This window comes from Squalius cephalus (assembly GCF_949319135.1).
Source record: "Squalius cephalus genome assembly, chromosome: 15".
Lineage (NCBI taxonomy): Eukaryota > Metazoa > Chordata > Actinopteri > Cypriniformes > Leuciscidae > Squalius > Squalius cephalus.
Window position 1 is genome coordinate 16,861,602 of NC_137136.1, and position 19,547 is coordinate 16,881,148.

Sequence of the window (19,547 nt, forward strand, 5' to 3'; positions counted from 1 at the left end):
AGGCCTATTGTATTTAAATATAAATTTATTAGGTATATGACGGTGAGGATATTGTCCCATTGGTTAATCGATGTGTGACACGAGCGGGTGCTTTTAAATCGCTAATATAAAAGTGAAAGTAAAGACGTCCGCACAGACATTGATAATGGTGCACACACGTTGGAAAGAAAGATACTTTTAAACATAACACTAAACCGCCATTAGGTGTCGCCAGGCGACCGTCTTAATGAGCGAGTCATTAATTCATTCGTTCAAACGATTCGTTCGAATGACTGAGTCATTCATGATTGAGACAGATGTTTATGGATTGGTCATTGAATCTTTGAGTCAACCGATTCATTCAAAATGCTGAATCATTCAGAAATGAGAAAACAAGTTGCTGTGAGATGTGCAATGGTTCTGCTGTGATCTTGGTTTAACTATTTTTGCTGCTGAAACAGAACAAAAACAGTCAATATTGCATCTTAAATGTAAGTGACTTAATTGTAACTGTTTATTAACCTGTTGATGAAATCAACGTCGCAGTTTCAATCGTGATTGTATTCAGGAAACACAGCCTACTCGTCAAGTGAGGTTGCTCTTATCATGTTATAAAATATATAAAAACTCCATATTTGTAATTTTTATAGTCAGTATGTTGTTAACTGGGTTTCTTTTTTGTGTGCTGCGCTCAGTTGTTTACGTTTCTCCTGGAGAAGCTGCACGAGCCTCAGCAGCGCAACCTTGTTACCATTGATCAGTAATACATTTATTATCAACTGTTGATTGCAACTTAAAATTAATGTAATATAATTAGAATAATCTCTCGTTTTAGTGATTCCCAAGTTATTTTTTTGTCATTGACGTTCTAATCAGGCTACTATGGTTGGGCAAGCTAAACTCTCTTTCAGGTAGGCGGCCTATACTAGGTATGTGACAGTGAGAATATAAGCACCGGTTAATCGACGTGTGACACCCATAGACTGTAAAAAAATAGGTGACACCGCTGGGGGCTTTTGAATCGCTAACTTAAAAACGAAAGTAAAATATGTTCGTCCGCACTGACATTGATTATGGTTGGGAGCAGAGCGAGCATTTTCAATTAATTCCTATGGAAGTAGGAATGAATGCCCGTGCAGCCGTGAGCATTTTATTTCAATTTTAAAGTTAGCACCATAAAGTATATTTTTATGTCTCCACTGTTCAATCACGCCCACGCCACACACACACACACACACACACTCCAGCATTGCAATCTTGACATCGCAGCCTGTTCATTATAGCCCTAATAAAATATAATTATAAAATAGTCAACCTAACGTATTAAAATTACACTGCTCTGTTTAAGTAGTTAGTAGTACAATTTGTACCATTTTTTTTGTGAAGTGACAAGACAGAGAATATTACTTGTCTGATATATATATAATGTATATATCTTTTGTTATATATATATGTATATATATATATATATATATATATATAAATATAGCTGCGAGCAGCGATGGAGGGCCCAAGCCGGCAGCATCGCCACCCTGCGGTCTTTAGTGTAACTAAAGGCACCAGGGTGGCGGTGCCACCGGCTTGGGCCCGCAATCGCTGCTCGCAGCTATATTATTATAATTATACTCTCTCTATATAATTCTTTTTTAAACTATATTTGAAAATCAAAAGGCATGTATGTTAGGAGAAGAAGTGTATGGTAGAGCTTGAACATTGCTATCAATGAAAAGATCACCACAGTGGTGGGACCCTTTGGTGCCATGCCACCTTAAACGCCTAAAGATTCTCCAAAGGTTCCTGACAGTCTAGCAGTCTGAGGCCTTGTTTTTGTTTGAAAAGCATCTTTTCTTTTCTTTCACATTTTGGCCTTCCGTCCACACTGAGATGGCATTTTTAGCAACGAAAACAAAGCCTTTTGAAAATGGCGTTTTCGTGTTGTAGTGTGGACTGTGAAAACGGAGATATTTGAAAACAATGATGCAAGTATAGTCATGTGACACATATTGAACCCATAGATATTAATGTTTATACCGGTATATGTTACTTTGCACACTCTTGATATCACAGTCCTGCAAAGATGACAGAAAATTCACTCGCATTTGCTGTCCTGCGGCAAAAAATGAGAGCAGTTGCATTTTAGACAAAACGGTGAGTGAGAGCGACCATGCATCAGTGAATGGTGAGATATTTTGCTAAATAAAATGATCCTGCTAGAAGAAATGCGTGATAACTTTATGTCTTGTTCTGTCTGTATCATCTCAGTGAGCTTTTATGAGGGTTTACGCGTGCGCTGTAGGGTGATTTTAGCGTTTTTCGACGTTTCAAACATTTGGAAAACGGTAGTGTGGACGGAGAGCGTTTTGAAACGAAAACTCAGTTTTCAAATCTATCCGGATTAATGTAGACGTAGCCTGAGAGTCCACAAAATACATCACAAGAAATGTTTTCATCAGGAGAATCATCATATAGATGTAACTCACCACAAGGGGGAAAACATCCAGAGGCTGCGAGAAATGAAAAAAAAAAAAAAAAAAATGTTTAGATACTGCATCCATGTGCAAGGAATGTACAGTTTAATAGTTATTAATACTGAGATGGCTGAGTGAATCAAGTTTTAAGACTGGAGAAATTATGAAGATAAGAGAGAAATAAGAGGAAATTGTGATGAAACTTATAGCAAAAAGTAAGAGCTGCAGGTTTGAAGATGAAGGCTCAGGCCCAGTTTTTCATGGTTTAGGTCCAGTTTTTCATGGTTTAGCAAGCAAAAGAAATGAAGTGATAATGTAAGTCTCACCTCTGGGCAGCCTTGAGGCTGCTTCAATGAAATTGTTTGCTGCTGCCTGTAACCTGAACTCATACACTGTATCTGAAAAAAGGGAGGAGAAGGGAGAAGGACAGAACCATTTATCTCAATTTCACTTGAAGTGTGCATGTCAATGATTATCTGTCTGTTCTATCAGGCTCTCTCACTGATATTTCATGTCAGTCTCTGTCTGTCTTTTCTCCTTTCTGCTGTGTGAAAGAAAGATGGGCTCTCTGATGCTGCATCAACAACTTAATATTTGAACAATTAGAAATCACTTAAAGCAAACAATTATTTTTGAAAAGTTTGACTGAAAAAAAAAATCTGTATTTTCTCTCTATTTTGTCCTTGTATTAGGTAAAATTTGTAATCAAACCAATGGAACTGACAGGTTTACAGTTTTACAACATCCAAATTCTCATAAAATGCACTGCGTTTCTGGGTGCGGAAAGTGCAAGCAATCACTTCACATTTGTACACATCAGCTTTCAGAATACGTTATGTAAGAAACTGAGACTCGCCTGTTTATCCTCTGTAATCTAGTTACTGTTGGAGTGCACTGATAAGAGTACACACATTTGCCATTTCAAATGAATCATGTCTGAAAGTAAATATTTACTCTGTTACCAAGTAAATCCTACAGGTTGTTGGTTATAGCCTAATTAATTGTCACAGGTCTGGGCTCAAACAAACAGTTATCACTTTGCTGGGTATATTTAGATGAATTAATCTGTTACCATTATTTGTCTGCTCGTCAAATTCCTCCACTATAGGCATAATTTCAGCCATCAAGATATTATTCAGCATCACGTCATAGCCTCTCCCTGAGAACCAAATACAAAACAATATGTACAAGAACATGAACTGTAAAAAAACAACAACAACAACAAAAAAAAAACAAACAAAGTGGACCAAAGTTACTTTTGCACTTTTTTACCCCCATGTTGAATTTAATTTGGCAACTCAACTGATAAAGAAAACCTCTATCTGAAATTCATAAAACAGAGTAAAAATGACAAAGTTAAATAGGACCCATTTTAATCTTATGAAGAAAACAATGTACAGAGTGGAAAAACGTAAATGTGACCACTTCTTCGATCCAAACGATGCACATCTATGACATTTTTCTTCAACATTTATTATTTTATCTATAGCTTTGTTTTACGTTAGGAACTAACAGGCCTAGCATACGTAACGTTAAACCAGCGGAAGGATATCATTTATTTATTTACTTAGTAAAACATCTTAATAAAACAACATTTAATAATAATAATTCGGTTGTTAATATTTTCATTATAAAAATAACCGTTTTTTTTAAACGCAAAAAGCGTCGCGATCACATCACGCTACGGTATTTTTTTTAGTCTATGGTCGGTACCCACATAACGTTAGCTTTGTGACTACAATAACGTATAGCACAACACCTCGTACGGTTTGGCAATGCTTAGTAGTAATACTAAAATGTGATTTCTTAATTCTTACCTACTTTCCCTGCATCAATTACCCTTGGTTCATTGTTGAATATGCGATCCAGTGTTTTGAAACAAGAGTCTGCATTCCTGACATTGTATTGTGTAAGAATATGGCCCCAACACATACGAAGACTGTCATCGACATCGATAAAGCACTGATAACAATTCAAAGCTGTGCTAATAATCGAGCTGAAAAACAATAGCTTCACAATCAACACAAACATTTCTGTAATTAGGCTACTAGAACTGTTATTTTGTTATTTTGCTTGAGAAGATAATATGAAACTAAACATCTTTAGAATATTCAGTTGAATGATTACATCATCATGATGAAATAGCCAGAGCCGTTGAAAAACGGTTTCCAACGGCTCTGCGTTACAGATACAGCCCAGCAATACAGATATGATGGTGATTATTTGTTACAATTAAAAAATAGTTAAAAATACCTAAATAAATAGAAAAAGAAAAAAAAACTCAAAAACCCTTGATTATAGGCTTCTGTAGCTTTCTTAGAGGGATAGGCTAGTCCACCCAAAATGGAAAATCCTGTCATCATACTCACTACTAGGCCTACCTTCCAATCTTGTGCGGCATTCAAGTCTATGGAAGCCGAAAACTGTTTGGTTACCAACATTCTTAAAAATTATCTCCTTTTGTGTTCCACATAAAAAAAGAAAGTCATTAATGATATGAATGACATGAGAGTGAGCAAATAATGGCAAAATTCAGTCTCCAGACAAAAGCAATATATGCATGTTCATGGTGGTCTTGTGTAGCTAGTGTTTCCCCTCTAATTCTTCTTCATAATTTTCTCCATTGTCTTTTCAACCCTCTTCCTGCTCCCATTATGCACCATTTTGCTGCAAAGTGAAGAGATTGGGAGTGTGTGTGTGTGTGTGTGTGAAAGAGAGAGGGAGAGAGAGAAGGAAAAAGGGAGGGAGAGGGTGATGCCTGTGTGCCTGTTGATGATAGTGGTGGGGTGCCGTGATATTGCAAATGATCCAAATTGACCAGAACAACGGGAAAAGAGCAGCAGACATCTGAGCAGCAAACGAAAGAAATGAAAAAGACAAAACATAAAATTACAATAATGAGACATATACATGAGACATAATTGCCATTTAAAATAGATCAATATAAATGTTGAAACATACACATATAAAAAACAAAACAAAAAAACAATATGGTAGGATGGACTCCCAACATAGTCAATGTGTGTGTGTCTGAGAAATAGAGAGGCTACCAATCAAGCCCACAAGCTCATTGCATTCCATATCCCACACCCCTCCCCCCCATTCCATCACCCCCAAACACCCTCTCCTCCCTCCACCCCATCTTTTCCAAAGTGTCGCCATGGTAACGAGACAGGGTGCCTAATACATGAAGTTAATATATTTCCAGTGGCAGGAGCGACTTGGGTACTAATGCATTCATCTGTCTCTGCAAAGACAAGGCAATCAATAGTGAGCAGGAGCCCCACCGCAGGCCTGCCAGAAAAAAGACGTTGTAGTCAGTCAGTCGGGCTATAAGCAATGATCAGAAGACAGGTAGCATTGCGCCGCACTGTCCTGAGATGCTTATTCTACAGCTGGCCCTCCAACAGGAGGCCAGCAAGTCACAGAGGGTGTGCTGAAAAATTAACATATCATGGAGTGCCGGTGTCTTTTTTTCCAGGGTTCATTTTTCATTTGTGATTTCGAATGTGCATCACATGTGGGACAGTGACATTTTTCTACAATTTGAAATGTTATATTTTGGATTTATTGGCAGCCACGATAGAAACCTTTGCGTCTAACGTGTTCCGATGACGCTTTGTGGGGTTTAATTTGGATTCAATTCACGTTTTATTTGTATAATGCTTTTCACAATACATATTGTTTTACAGCAGCTTTACAGAAAATGCTTGTTTCAATATAAAAATTAGTTTGCCAAAGAAATGTCCATATGACAGTAGCATACATACATCTATAATATAATACATGAATTCAGCCATGTATTCGTTTAAGTAGACACCACAAACACGTTAAGCAGCAATTACAACTTGTGCTTGGAATGATTACATTATGAGGATTATATTTGAGTTTTATATGTTGTTTCAAAGTTGGCATCATCTGAAATCCCCGCAAATCTCTTCTGCATCAATTTAAAAGAGGACCATTGATAAATATTACAAATTATACCTGAAAAAAAGGAGGTTGGACTGCATTGCGCTGCTCAGATTCAGTTCAATTTTCATGCTCACTTCATTCAAGCTGTCAGTAAACACGTAATAATTGCACCAAACAACACAACATTCTCCAGCGATACTTTGTGGAATATTAAATTTCTCTTTAATTAATGGATTTATTTTTGAATAGCTCCATTGATAAGTATCAACAAATTATGCACACATTAATGTAGGAAAACTCACCGATATTTAGAAACAAGGTACTATGAGAGAATCAGACATAGGGGAGAAGAGATCTGTATTGACATATGAATCAACAACTCTGTACAGTATGTCCATAAATATATCTGTCTTGTCTTGTATGTACTGAATGATAGCATGAGTGTTGATAATATTATGGGGTCACCACCCTTGGCTGTCTTCTCATTGGATCATTTCTTTGTGTAGAACACAAAGCCAGCCAATAGGGTGTGTCCCCAATAGTAACTACCTCAACTGGAGTACAATCTAATAGTAATATACAGTATAAAAACTCTAAATCTAAACATACAACTGCTCTTTTTCATCATGTGTTTAAACTGGATCTGTAAATACAACTAAGACTGATTTAAAGACACAATAAAAAGCCAAATGTTTCTCCTTTGTTTGACTTTTTGGGATGACGGCGCATGCAGCCCTGTTCCTGAGGACCTCACCTGTGACCTAGTTTGACCTCACAGGTTAAGGGTCTCAGGGACAAAGAGACATACTGTGAAAAAAACAGGACCATGTTGCTGGAATTAATGAACAATTACGTCGCTTTCTTTTTACTGATGTCTTCAAAACCTCAAACATTTGAAGCACCTGGAAAAAGGGTCTCCGACTGCATTGCGCTGTTCAGATTTTCATCCTCACTTTGTTCAGACAGTGAGGGCACATAGAGAGCAGTAAACACATAATGTTTGCACCAAACTGTGTTGTGTCAGTCATAATAAAACCATGGGGTGTTGTTGATGGGTACTTTTACTGCAATATGTTTCACCGCAGAGGCTGTAAGCAGTGGCATCATCCTCTGCACGATTCTACCAGGAGCATTAGTAAAACCTCATCTGCTTGAAAAAAACAACAAAAAGGTACATTCGCCGACTCCTGAGACAAAGATAGGGGATTTCTCCGCAATATTACATAACAACCAGGAGAAAAACCATGATCAAATAAAATGAACTTACAGTGTAAAGTAATTCTTAGTAAATCATTAAACAAAAAGCCATAAATCATCAACAAAAACAGCCAGAACCATGTTAATACTTGAACGGGACCTTCAGCTGAAGTCACCAGGTAACCTGAGGACAGGGCTAAATGGAATACCTACAGCAACAGTATGGGGAGGTAATCCAATTTCCCCCAAATGTCCAGGTGTTTGGATGAAACCTGTTAAGATAAAAATAATGCAAATATGAATATATACAATGTAATCATTTTAGGAGGCTAAACAAGTGCTTAACTTAATATTAGATGTATTCATGTTACACAGTGCACAAACTACAAACGGGGACCGAAGAAGGTAAAATGGTGCAATAGTGCCCCTTCTAGGCAGACAGCTGGTACAACTGACACAGTGACTGAGTGAGTAGACACCAAACTGTTCTTCAAATTCTTCATCCTGACTACCACCAAATGGGGAAAGATTATCAATAATACAAATGATTCTTGTGCGAGTTGACAAACTGATTGAGACTAGACGGTTGTAGACATGCAATACTACAGACTGTGGACAGACTCGAAAATAGTATGACGATAAAAGATTTCTCAAACATCAGTGTCATGAATTATGAAAACGACTGCAGCAGTAGTTAGACCCACAGTCTTTTTAAAACATACCAAAAAACACACTTTTAATAAACCAAACAGGCGTACTTCAAAGCATCACTCCATCTCGCCGTTAGAGAAACATCATCTGTCTTGCATAAATGCATGTGCACAGGTGTGTCAATCACAAGCGCTACAATAAACCGTCTACGACAAATACAAGCCTCTGCTGTGCCAAAAAGAAACGCATGATGATGTAGCAGGGCGAATGGTAAAAATCCAAAAGGAGATATACTACCTTATCGCGGCATCTGGAACACGCAGACTTTGACAATGTCAACCTTTGCGGCGACAAAAAAGTCTGTCGAAAACTAAGCAAATAAGACGAAAAACCAGCTTACGTGCAGCATGAAGGATGCGGAAATGTGTCTGACTCGGAAAAGTTAAACCTGATGAGACAAAGACAAAGTGAAAGAAAACGGAAAACGAGAAAACGTCCATCCTTTCCACTCTCTATAGGTCCAATCTAAGTGTCTGGTCATCTCTCCCTCTTTCTCTGGAAAGAGAAAAAACAGTCAGGCAGCCAGTCAGACACACACACAGACAATGAGCTCACAGGCAGGTAGAGCAAAGACAATCACACCGATCCCATAGGTAGCACACAACCTACCTCCCCTACAGCAATCCTATAGTCTACAGCACCATGAGCCCCTCAGACTGTGTCCTCCCTGTCAGACAGACACTCTCTCACACACACACACACACACACACTTTCTGCCTTTGAGTCTTCCATCACTCTGTCTCTCTTCTCAGCATCTCAAGCACTCACATCCCTTGTCCCGAATCTCAAACTCTCGCTTTTTTCCTCTCAATCCCTCTAGCCTACAACATCCCTATTCTCTTTCTCTCTCTCTCTTTCTCTCTCTCTCTCGCTTTCCCTCGCTCACGTTTTTTCAGGCATCGTGTCTCCGTTACTACCCCTGCCCCCCCTTCTTTCGCAGTCTGTGCGCTCGTGTATGCATGCGTCTGAGAGAGGAAATGTGTGTGAGAGACAGAGGGAGCAGGGAGGGGGCAAAGGGGAGAGGAGAAGAGAGTCGAGAGTAGGAAGGAATGGGAAACGAAGGGGGAGGGTCAGAATCTCAAACAGGGTGAAAAGCCACAGAGCATCAGGCTAGCAAAATGATAAAGCGCTGGAAAATATTACTCCCTGCGTTTGCCGCAATCTTGTGTTAATCAATCTGCGGGTACGCCTCATCAGATTACGCTCCGTCTCCCTGACGTGCCGCACGGCTACATCAGCAAGTCGGCTATAGCTACTTGTGCACTGATGTGTTCACACAGTACTACATATATTTTTCAGCACCCAAAGCATCACATTTGGTGCGTTTGAATCCACTCATAGCAGGTTAAAAGGACAGTTCATGCAAAAAAAATATAATTCTGTCCTCATTTCCAAACCTGTATGACTTTCTTTCTTCTGCGGAACACAAAAAAGAAGATACTTGAAGAATAGAAAAATGCCTTTTGTTCATTTATTGAAAGTCAATGGGGTCCAATGCTGTAGGGTCCAACAACACTGAACCCCAGTGACTTTCAACGCATATACAAAACATGCTTCAAAATATCGATTTTTTTGCATGTTTGCAGAAGTCAAAAAGGGTGAGTAAAAATGACAGAATTAAATTTTTTGGGTAAACTATCCTTTTAAAAAACAAACAGAAGAATATTTTCAGGGATTTTGTGCCTAAAACTGTATTATCCTACACTTAATGTGGCATGCAATATGTAAGATTGGTAACCTTTGGAAAATACTACTACTGTATATTCTTTTCATGTGTCACAGTGTATATGTGTTTAAATTTCTTTATAATCTCACATTTATAGATATACACACTCTCATGCACGAGAGCATGATGGCAAAATCATACCACATCAACAGTTAGCTGTAAAAAAATCAAGTTAGAAGCAATTTGATCTGATTAAAACACTAATTTCTACGACTAAATGCTGCATTGTCCTCTCATGGCCTCTTTAGCCAGCCACACTCCAGTCCCACAGCCTTAGTGGAGGTGTAGCGTTTAAATATGATTTATGACATGCTGGTACAGTGAGTGGGGGTGGCTACTCATTTTGCTTTGAGAGCGAACAGTAACAAAGACAAAGATAGGCGCAAATAGCTAAGAGGGAATAACCCCTTTCTCGTGCCATCGCAACCAGCGAGTACGAAAGCCCCTTGTTCTGGAGCCAAAATGTCAGCTGAAGACATCATTATCAGTACAGTCTGGGATAAAGACGTTCAGACATTGATGCCCTGGAACATGAAAGGGCCAACTAGTATGGATCGGCTGTACATTAGCTTTACAGCAGCTTATTCAAAGGGAATGCTTAATAACCTCCATTTCCACCACACCGAGGGATGGCAACAGCTGTTATTAGTGTTGCTGACTGCAGGCAGTCTAGGAGATATTTGCAAAAGCTTGTGCTTTATCTGGTTTTCTTTCTTGTTCATTTCTATGCATATCTCCTCTCCTCTTTATTTTCTTACCCCTCCGTCTCCTTTCTCCTTTATATTTTCAAATGTTTTCCCCGTGCTTCTATTGTATTGTTTTACGTCTCTTCTTTTACTTTGGACTGCTTTCTGTCTGAGTGTGCACGGATGCTCCAATGCTGACCAGTGTACTGCATGCCTGCAGTAAGGGAGCACAATGAGACAAAGCGCTGAGGTTCTTGCTGGAGGAATGACGTCACCGTGCTCGGTGCAGGTCTCCCCATTTCAGGGCCCGGATGGCCACACTTTAAAGTCACTCTCTCTCAACTGAACCGCTCATCACGTGGCAAGACATCTGCTTCCTCGAGTCACCAGACAAATGTCAGGAAAATTTCCACTCAGGTTTAAGTTGGAGGAGGATGATTGTGCTATAGTATAGGAAAGAATGGGGCTAGTTAGGACTCTAGGTAACATTAACATTTTCAAGGTAGGTTCATAAATTAATAGGTTTATTATATATACACACTAGCAAGTTTATACGTTTGTGGTCGGTAAGATTTCTCTTATGCTCACCAAGGTTGAATTTAATTGATAAAGACAACAGTAAAAAGCGTAATATTGTATAAAATCATAACAATTTAAAATAAAAAAATATTTTTAACACATTTAAAAATGTAATTTATTCCTGTGATGGCAAAGCTGAATTTTCAGCATCATTACTCCAGTCTTCAGTGTCCATTTGAATGATCCTGCAGAAATCATTCTGATTTGCTGCACAAGAAACATTTCTTATTATCAATGTTGAAAAAAGCCCTGCTGCTAAATATATATTTTTTCAGGATTCTTTGATAGGTAGAAAGTTCAAAGAACAACATTTATTTGAAATATAAATCTTTTGTAACATTATAAATGTTTTATTGTCACTTTTGATGTCCTTGCTGAATAAAAGTACTTTTTATAATAACTCAACCCAAACTTTTGAAAGGTAGTGCATAAAAAAAAGTGATGAATATATAGCCTAGAAATAAAATGTTAAATGCACCATTTAAAAACATCAGCAATTATTTGAATATTGTCTAAAACAAAAATGAATGAATAAATTGGGTATAAAAGTAGAACATTTAAAATATGAGACAACCAGCTCCAATAAAACGTTTTAAAAACAAAACAAAAAACATTGTGCTAAAAACAGTTCAAATCTACCTTAAAATTATAAATTAAATGCATACAAATTATAAAATAAAAATAATTTAAGACTAACAAGTTTGAAACAAACATACAAAACCACTGCTGGAAAAACACATTTCAGAAACTGGATTTTGGACTCAAACAATATAGTTAAAGATATATCCATTGAGACAACTTCCTGGTGTGAAAACTTGCTCTGGTTTCCCCTGGCCCATACCATTCATTTTACGAGTGCAGCTGATCTGAGCAGCAGTAATAGAGCAGTGAAAGTGGGTGAAGGATAGGAAAATTAAAGCAGAATATGAAGGCAGAACTGGTCCAGTCTGTGTCGCAGGCGCACAGCAATGGAGAACAGACAACTGAAACATATCATTTTAACACATACCATTATGGTGTGTGAACTGAACACTGAATCCTCAATATACAACAGAAACTATCGACATCTGACCACAGAACAACCTCTCAGCACACCTCCAGAAGGAGAAATGCTGATACATGCCCTTTTTCCCACCCTATAGAGGTGAAAGAGGGAGAAAGAGAATAAAAAGAAAGAGAGAGAGACAGAGGGGGAGTAAAAGAGAGCTACAACGCAATGCGGATGCTGGCTGTCTGAGCCACCAGCCAGACACACAGGGGGAGATGGGGAGGAGGAGGAGGAGGAGGAGGAGGAGGATGGGGGTGACTTGGATGGTGATGCAGAGATAGGAGGCACAAACAAATAAACACACAAACAAGCAGCAAAAGCTTTCTGCTTTGTTAAATGTTTCTGCAGTTTCTGAGTGAGAAAAAAAAAAAAGTTCACTCATAATTTCATATCAGTATTCTTCAGTTAGAAATTACTTGGTTAATTTAGAAAACACATTAGAGAAAATAAATCATCCGTCTGATATAAAATATGTAATCTAATAAACGTTTAATTATAAAAGATTAAAAAAAGCACGATCTGGAAGGCTTGGGTATCAGACATATTTTATATAATTGGATGCCAGTGGCAATAAATCAGAACTAAAATGTCCTCAGCATTGCTATAGAGCTGATACATACGCAACGCCGCATACCATTGGTGTGAGAAAAATTATTTTTTATGAATGTGTTGCTTTTTATCATCTAAATATGATACAGAAGGGCTGCTGCTTTTGTGTCGTTTACATTCCTCAGCCACCACCAGACAAAATAATGACTTTGACTTCACAACATGCATTGCTACTACCTTAAAATCCCTGCTGCTGAAGTTTCCAATATGTGATAAAAAAGTGCAGTTCTAGAGATTTGAGTGTCATATGATGCATGATGTACAGTGGGATCCAGGAGTTGGAGACCATTTCAAATTTGAAATGTAAAATGAACATTCCACAAGTAAAACCTGATGATCATGTTCTCGTGCATGATTTGACAATGATCCAAAGAAGACCATCTTGAGCTTCAACAGAACAACATCTGACTGGCTGTACAAAAGAGTTCATATTTATGACCTAAAAATAGTGCAGATTCTTTAAAGTTTCTGATTCATTCTAGATCACATTGTTTTGTTGTATTCCATTTTTCAACATCCTACGACTTGTTTACTTCCAGATTTTAAATGAGAGTTTGAATCCCTGATGCTCAATCTGGGACTCCCAGCAGGTCTTTAACAAGTCACATATCCACTACATAAGCCTAAGCATTGCTCCTGGCTGTCCACATGAGCTCATCCCATGCTGCTTCTGCCGTCATAGTGGGTTCAGATAGCCGTAAGCGTGCAGCCGCAGGGAAAGCTAGAAGGTTGTACAGTTATCTCCGGGCTGTTTATTATGCGAAACCATACAACCAACTACCTCACACCGCAACGCACATGCAGGGCCACATACTTCTCCGCGAAAAGCCCAGTAGAGATTGCAGAGGACCTTATTACTCCGTTGCCAGATAAACTGGTGCATCTTTTTCTGTTACCATCTTTACCATTACCAATTTACCCCCCACAGTCATCTCTTCAATTTCGATGTTTCCAAGGCATTTATATGCATAACAATCCTCAAAATGGTTTCTGCCAGAGTATGCAGTATGTATGACCAGTGGTGCTAATTAGAAACATGAGAGGTAAAACTTATAATTCAAAAAGTATTCAAGTGGTTAAAGATAAAAAGACTAAAAAAAAAAAAAATCAGGCTCAAATCATTCAAATTGATTTTAAAGGTACACTAGTATAAAAAATTCTTCCGCAAACATTGTTTTGGTTGTTCTTAGGCTTGTGTGGATGAATTTGATCCTTCACAATAGACAATAATGCTTTGCAATCAACTCGGTTACATATGGCAATTTCTCTGTTCAGTAAAATATTCTACTCACCTCATTCAAATCCTTCAGATCATTCCATTTCCCAAAAAGCAAATCCAATGTTGATTCTGGTTTTATTACGAGCTCTGTCGCAATCTCTTTTTGTCTGCTGACTGTAAGGCCCGTGAAATTGGTCCAATGGAGGTTTTCCAATAACACAGGGAAGGTCTCACGTGCTCTGTCCTCACTCATGCGAAGTATTGGTTGGTTAAATTTACAATACATTTAGTTATGTATTCTCTCGTTAATTCATCTGACTCCATAAATGAAAGGTTTTAATAATATCTGTGCCTCACTAAAAGTGAGTGAACGTTTGACTATTCTGTTTAACTCTTCAATGAAAATAATATCAAAGTCAGTTAGAATAATCAACAATGTAACAATTTATTCTGTCAGGTAAATGTATCATGCCAATTCCATAATCAATTCAAAGATAATCGATACAAAACATCAAATGCTCTGGAATAGAGATAAGATGCAAACCCAACATTTTAAGAAATACGTTAGGCTGAGAGATCTACATCTCCCAGCCTAACGGACCCATCTGAAATACAGAAAAAGGCCCCGATCTCCCTGCTGTACTCCCTTAAATAGCCAGACCTCTTTCACATGTAAACATGTGCTAACAATAGTAAATTTGCATTCTGAGGTACACTGTAGCACCTCTTGGGGGGTGTGACCATTTGCTTGAGAGATCAACCCCTCCTTGTATGCTAGTTATCCATAAACCATCAAAAAACCTTATTACCTTGTGTTTTACTTATTCTGAGATGAGAGAATTGTACCAGTCGCACTGTGACATTTTAAACGATACCAAACATGAATATACCCTGTGATAATCATTCACATTAAACTATACATTTTCTTGGGTGAAATCAGGTAGTCACCTGAGCATGAGAGAGAGGGGGTGAGGGGAGAGGGAAGGAGATGTAGATTAGATGACTCGGAGGTGAGACTTTCGTCTCGATGGTGCATGAGAGCCAGTTCAAATGCTAATCTCCAGAGAGGTCCTTTTGTTCTCTCAGGGCCTGGTCACCCCCAAAACAGACCATCTGGAATTTCCTAATTTATCAATTCTTACATGACACTCCTCTGTTCAGCGTTTTAAAATGGGTGATTCCCTGGAGGTTTGAGATTTAGCGCGCTCTATGTCAACCTTTCTTGCTTGTTGTGACTGCTAACCTATAGAGTGGTGCAGATATGACATCACTTTGTAGGCCAAAACGCGGAAACGAGTTAGCATTTTAGCACTTCCGGTTCCCTTGTCCCGAAGGGATTTTGGTTAAATGGCTGAAATAAGGTCTTTTTTAAAGCTGTTACGTGTCTTGAAAAAGGCGGTTGCTAACAGTGGCTAAATAGGACCACAGAGGCTGTCGAGGAGATTTAACGTCATCACGCCGAACAGGTAAACTCAGTCTGCGTTTACAGCATCGTTATTACAATTGTGCTCTTATATACTATTCTAATTCGAACGTTCTCGGGAAAAAGTCTTTAGATAAAAAGTAAAAGAGTTGTCGGAAGCTTAAAATCGACGTTAAAATCGTGGGACCGTGGTGTAGTAGTAAAGCCTACCGTTAACTTTTTACTTCTGGTGACTGCATTTAGTCTTCAAAATTCATAAAAGTAGTGTTCATCTGTGAAAATGATCTTGATGGACAAAGCGTAAAAGTATCATAACCTTTTGTTAATCTCAGAGCTTGTTTTTTGCGATGATCCAAAAGCCTATAGGAAAATCCTATTGGGGTTTTGTCGAGGGAACCAGTGTGATGCTAACTGGCCTACACAGAAGGGCTGGGTATTGACACAAATTTCACAATTCGATTCGATTTCGATTCACAAGCTTGCAATTCGCTTCGATTTCGATTACGATTCGATTCGATTCAATATTGATTATTTTGGATATCAGGTACAATACATTGCAAATTTTCTCAAGGAAAACAAATCTCTTAACTATTATTGTAAACTATGGGAGTCAGTTGTAGCCTATAGGTAACTGATTTGTATACAAACACTTAAAATACATTTTTATCTATTTTTATAATAAATGTATATGAAATTATATAAACATTTAAATGGTGGCTGTCATAAAAAAACTTTCCAGCTTTATTGTAATATGTAATATGGTGCATATATTTAACAAAATTCTCCTCTCTAGAGTCTAGAGTTAATTTTTCTAGTTGACTAACGAGTTTATGGTCACTGGATATGTTTTTTCTGAGGTAAATGTGATGTTACATGACATTGTTTACTAACGTCTTTTCACGGTTGAAACACTGATTGAGTGATTCCATGTGACATGATACGGATTTCGATAAGTTGTACTCTATCTTTTAACACACTTTCAGATGCTCATTCATGTTTATTTCGCGCTGTAACTGGCATTATTAAGGCGGAAGAGAAGGTCATGTGCGCTCCGCGCTGCTGCTGCTCTTAAGCGATCTCACGCCACAGCGCCAAAACGGTATTTATGTTTTTGAATTTCGTAAGAAAATGGACATAATTTGAAATCTGAGACTTTGTTTCATATCAATAATAACAAAGCATAAAGATTATTGCGATTTACTGGATGGGATGCGCACAACAATGTTCCATTCATTCATCAACTGAAAACAGGATGACTAATCGATTCTTGGGATTTAAGAATCGATATTGTTTCGTAAAAATGAGAAACGATTAAAATCGAGAAATCGATATTTTTTACCCAGCCCTACTACACAGTGACATCATACCTGCACCACTCTATTTCACTCCCACAAATACACGCGTCAAAGTAGCCGGAGCAACTTTTCCCCATTTACAGATATGACGAGACACACGGTTGAGTGGCGTATATGTGATTTCAGGCAAAAACCATCCCGTCGGGTCTAAAATATAAACGCTTATAATAGGCTTACATAATGAATCAGGCTAAGACAAAAACATGTTTTGGAAAAGGGATTTATTATGACGCATTGACATGATTTTTTTTTTTTACAATTTTGAACAAAAACAAAAAAGTTATTTAGGCTCGATTTAGTAAATGTTTTTTTCGTAAAACCACTTGAATTCATTGGAATTTTCTAGTTTTCTCCTAATATATGTCTGTCCAGTAAAATGGTCACACTTTACACCTAACCTAAAATTCTCTATTTAATAGTAATGTTTGGGTACACAATACATACAGGCAGACAACACAAACACCAAAAGCACCATCAACAAACTCTCTAGCATATTTAGCAAACTCTATAAGCAGAAAACCCTCATCTAAAGCACTTTGCCAATCATTGTTGTGGCATTGTTGCCCTCTGCTGGTGATATTGCGCACTGAACCAACTCAGCCCTGCCTCCTGCATTGTCTCTGCTCATTAGTGGCTTCACATATAATACACACGAACTCACGCAGAAAACACACACACACACACACACACACACACACACACACACACACACACACACACACACACACACACACACACACACACACACACACACACACAGACAGACACACACACACGCACACACACGCACATAGTCTGACCTCCTTGGTGAAACCACCCACTCTCTGCAACTACTAAAATATTTATGCTGCCCTAATAATATGTTTTCTTTTATCATCATCAACCCCTCATAAACTAATTTCTCTCTCGCGCACACACACTGTTCAAGAAAAATCTACTTATTAATTTTATTTAATGACAATGAAATGCTACAAAATCACTAAATTAACACATAAAAGTGTGTGTGTGTGTGTGTGTGTGTGTGTGTGTGTGTGTGTGTGTGTGTGTGTGTGTGTGTGTGTGTGTGTGTGTATGTATGTATGTGTGAAGAGTGCTGGGTAAATCACGCTCGTATTCCATCAGTCTAGACTGATTCTGCAGTCCTGGCAATATAGAGGCAGGAGTCTGTCTGCTAACAGAGAAGCTAGTGCTTATTCAGCAGGAAAGCAGTGGTGTAGCGCTCCTCTGAGACCTCTCATTTTCACACACAGACACCATAGGACTACGAGAGCCATAGGTTAAAGCCGTATCACTTTGCATGCCGACGTTTCACAGATGGCATACATGCAAAGGAATGCAAATGTGTTTATCTACACTAGCATAAGCTGCTCTGTCTACAGGCTGGCTTCTTTGTGTTTGTTCTCCACATTTGTTTACAGTGGTGTGAATTCATCCAAGAGGTTTTAGCTTAATGAGTGTATAGGTTCAGCTAATGATTTTACGACTTTCTGTGTGGTTACAGATATGAATTCTGGTTGAAAAACCAGGCCTAGCAAGATTTCTTTGCTCTTTCATTAGAAGCAAGAAATTATTTTATTTTAGAAAATGTATGTGTGGGTCTCTCTCTGTGTTATATGTGAATGTGATAGTTTGTGTGGTTTAAAGCTGAAATGTATAATTTCTGCACCACTAGTGTTACCAAACAGGTACCATTGATATACTATTTTAGTTTTGTTAATATTTTTCAATAGATTTTATTTTTATATTTTGTTTTCTTTTTAAATTTTGTTAAAATGTAATTAATTTTGTTCTTTATTCTTATTTTTTTAATATTATTTTTTCTTTTTTTTAAATGTGTTTTAGATTTTAGTTTATTTATTTTTGTACTTCAGCTAGCTATAAAAATAACAATAAACAATAAAAAATGTTTATACTTTATTTTTTTCAGTTAATGTTTATTTTATTTCAAGTAATGAAAATGTTGTTTTTAATGGTTTTAGTTTTAGTTAACAATAATAACCCAGGTGCGATTGTTTTTAAAGAAAGCAAAACATTTCCAGCTAAATTTTGCAAAAATAATTTTATAAAACTACATATGTATATATTTTCTGGTTGTTTTATATTAGTGGAACATGTTTATAGTAATTTTGAAAAAAAAACAACAACAAAAACCTGTGGTTAATCTGCTGTCAACTGTGTTATATATTGGTGTGAAAGCTGAAATGTGCAATTTCTGTGGCGTTTTCAAACCAATATCCCTGAATAATCTCCCTGTCTGCCATTGGATAATAATCAGCTGGTTGCTCTGCATATTAAGGAGGTTTAGGAGGAAGTAATTTAAAGGGATAGTTCACTCAAACATAAAAATTCTGTCATCATTTCTGTCATCATCCTCATGTCGTCACAAAACCTCTATGACTCTATGGAACTCTATTCCAACTCATGGAACATAAAATAATATATTCGGAATATTTTGTCCATACGATAAAACCCAGTTTGGTTACCAACATTTTTCAAAATATCTTTTTGTGTGTGTTTCAGAGAGCAGGTCAAACTACACAAAATCCATAATTTGTCAACACCTGGATGTGCTCTTGCGATTATGTATTTTTGCACAGAATAGAAAAAGATGAGCGACGCGTCAAAAACCTGT

General features: G+C 37.7%; 1 protein-coding gene across 4 annotated transcripts in view; it reads right to left on the reverse strand.

Annotated features, from left to right (window-relative positions):
* spaca6 (sperm acrosome associated 6) overlaps nt 1–19,547 on the reverse strand; it is a 45,881-nt gene that overhangs the window by 6,141 nt on the left and 20,193 nt on the right. For 3 of the 4 annotated variants that reach the window (XM_079893922.1, XM_079893923.1, XM_079893925.1), the window contains 3 exons: nt 3,520–3,606; nt 2,774–2,845; nt 2,460–2,483 (listed from right to left, as the gene is read on the reverse strand). In XM_079893922.1, coding sequence (XP_079750048.1) covers nt 2,460–2,483; nt 2,774–2,845; nt 3,520–3,606 — 183 coding nt within the window. Of the gene's footprint in view, nt 1–2,459; nt 2,484–2,773; nt 2,846–3,519; nt 3,607–4,264; nt 4,555–19,547 lie in introns of those variants that run through there. The other variant, XM_079893924.1, reaches the window with a different exon arrangement.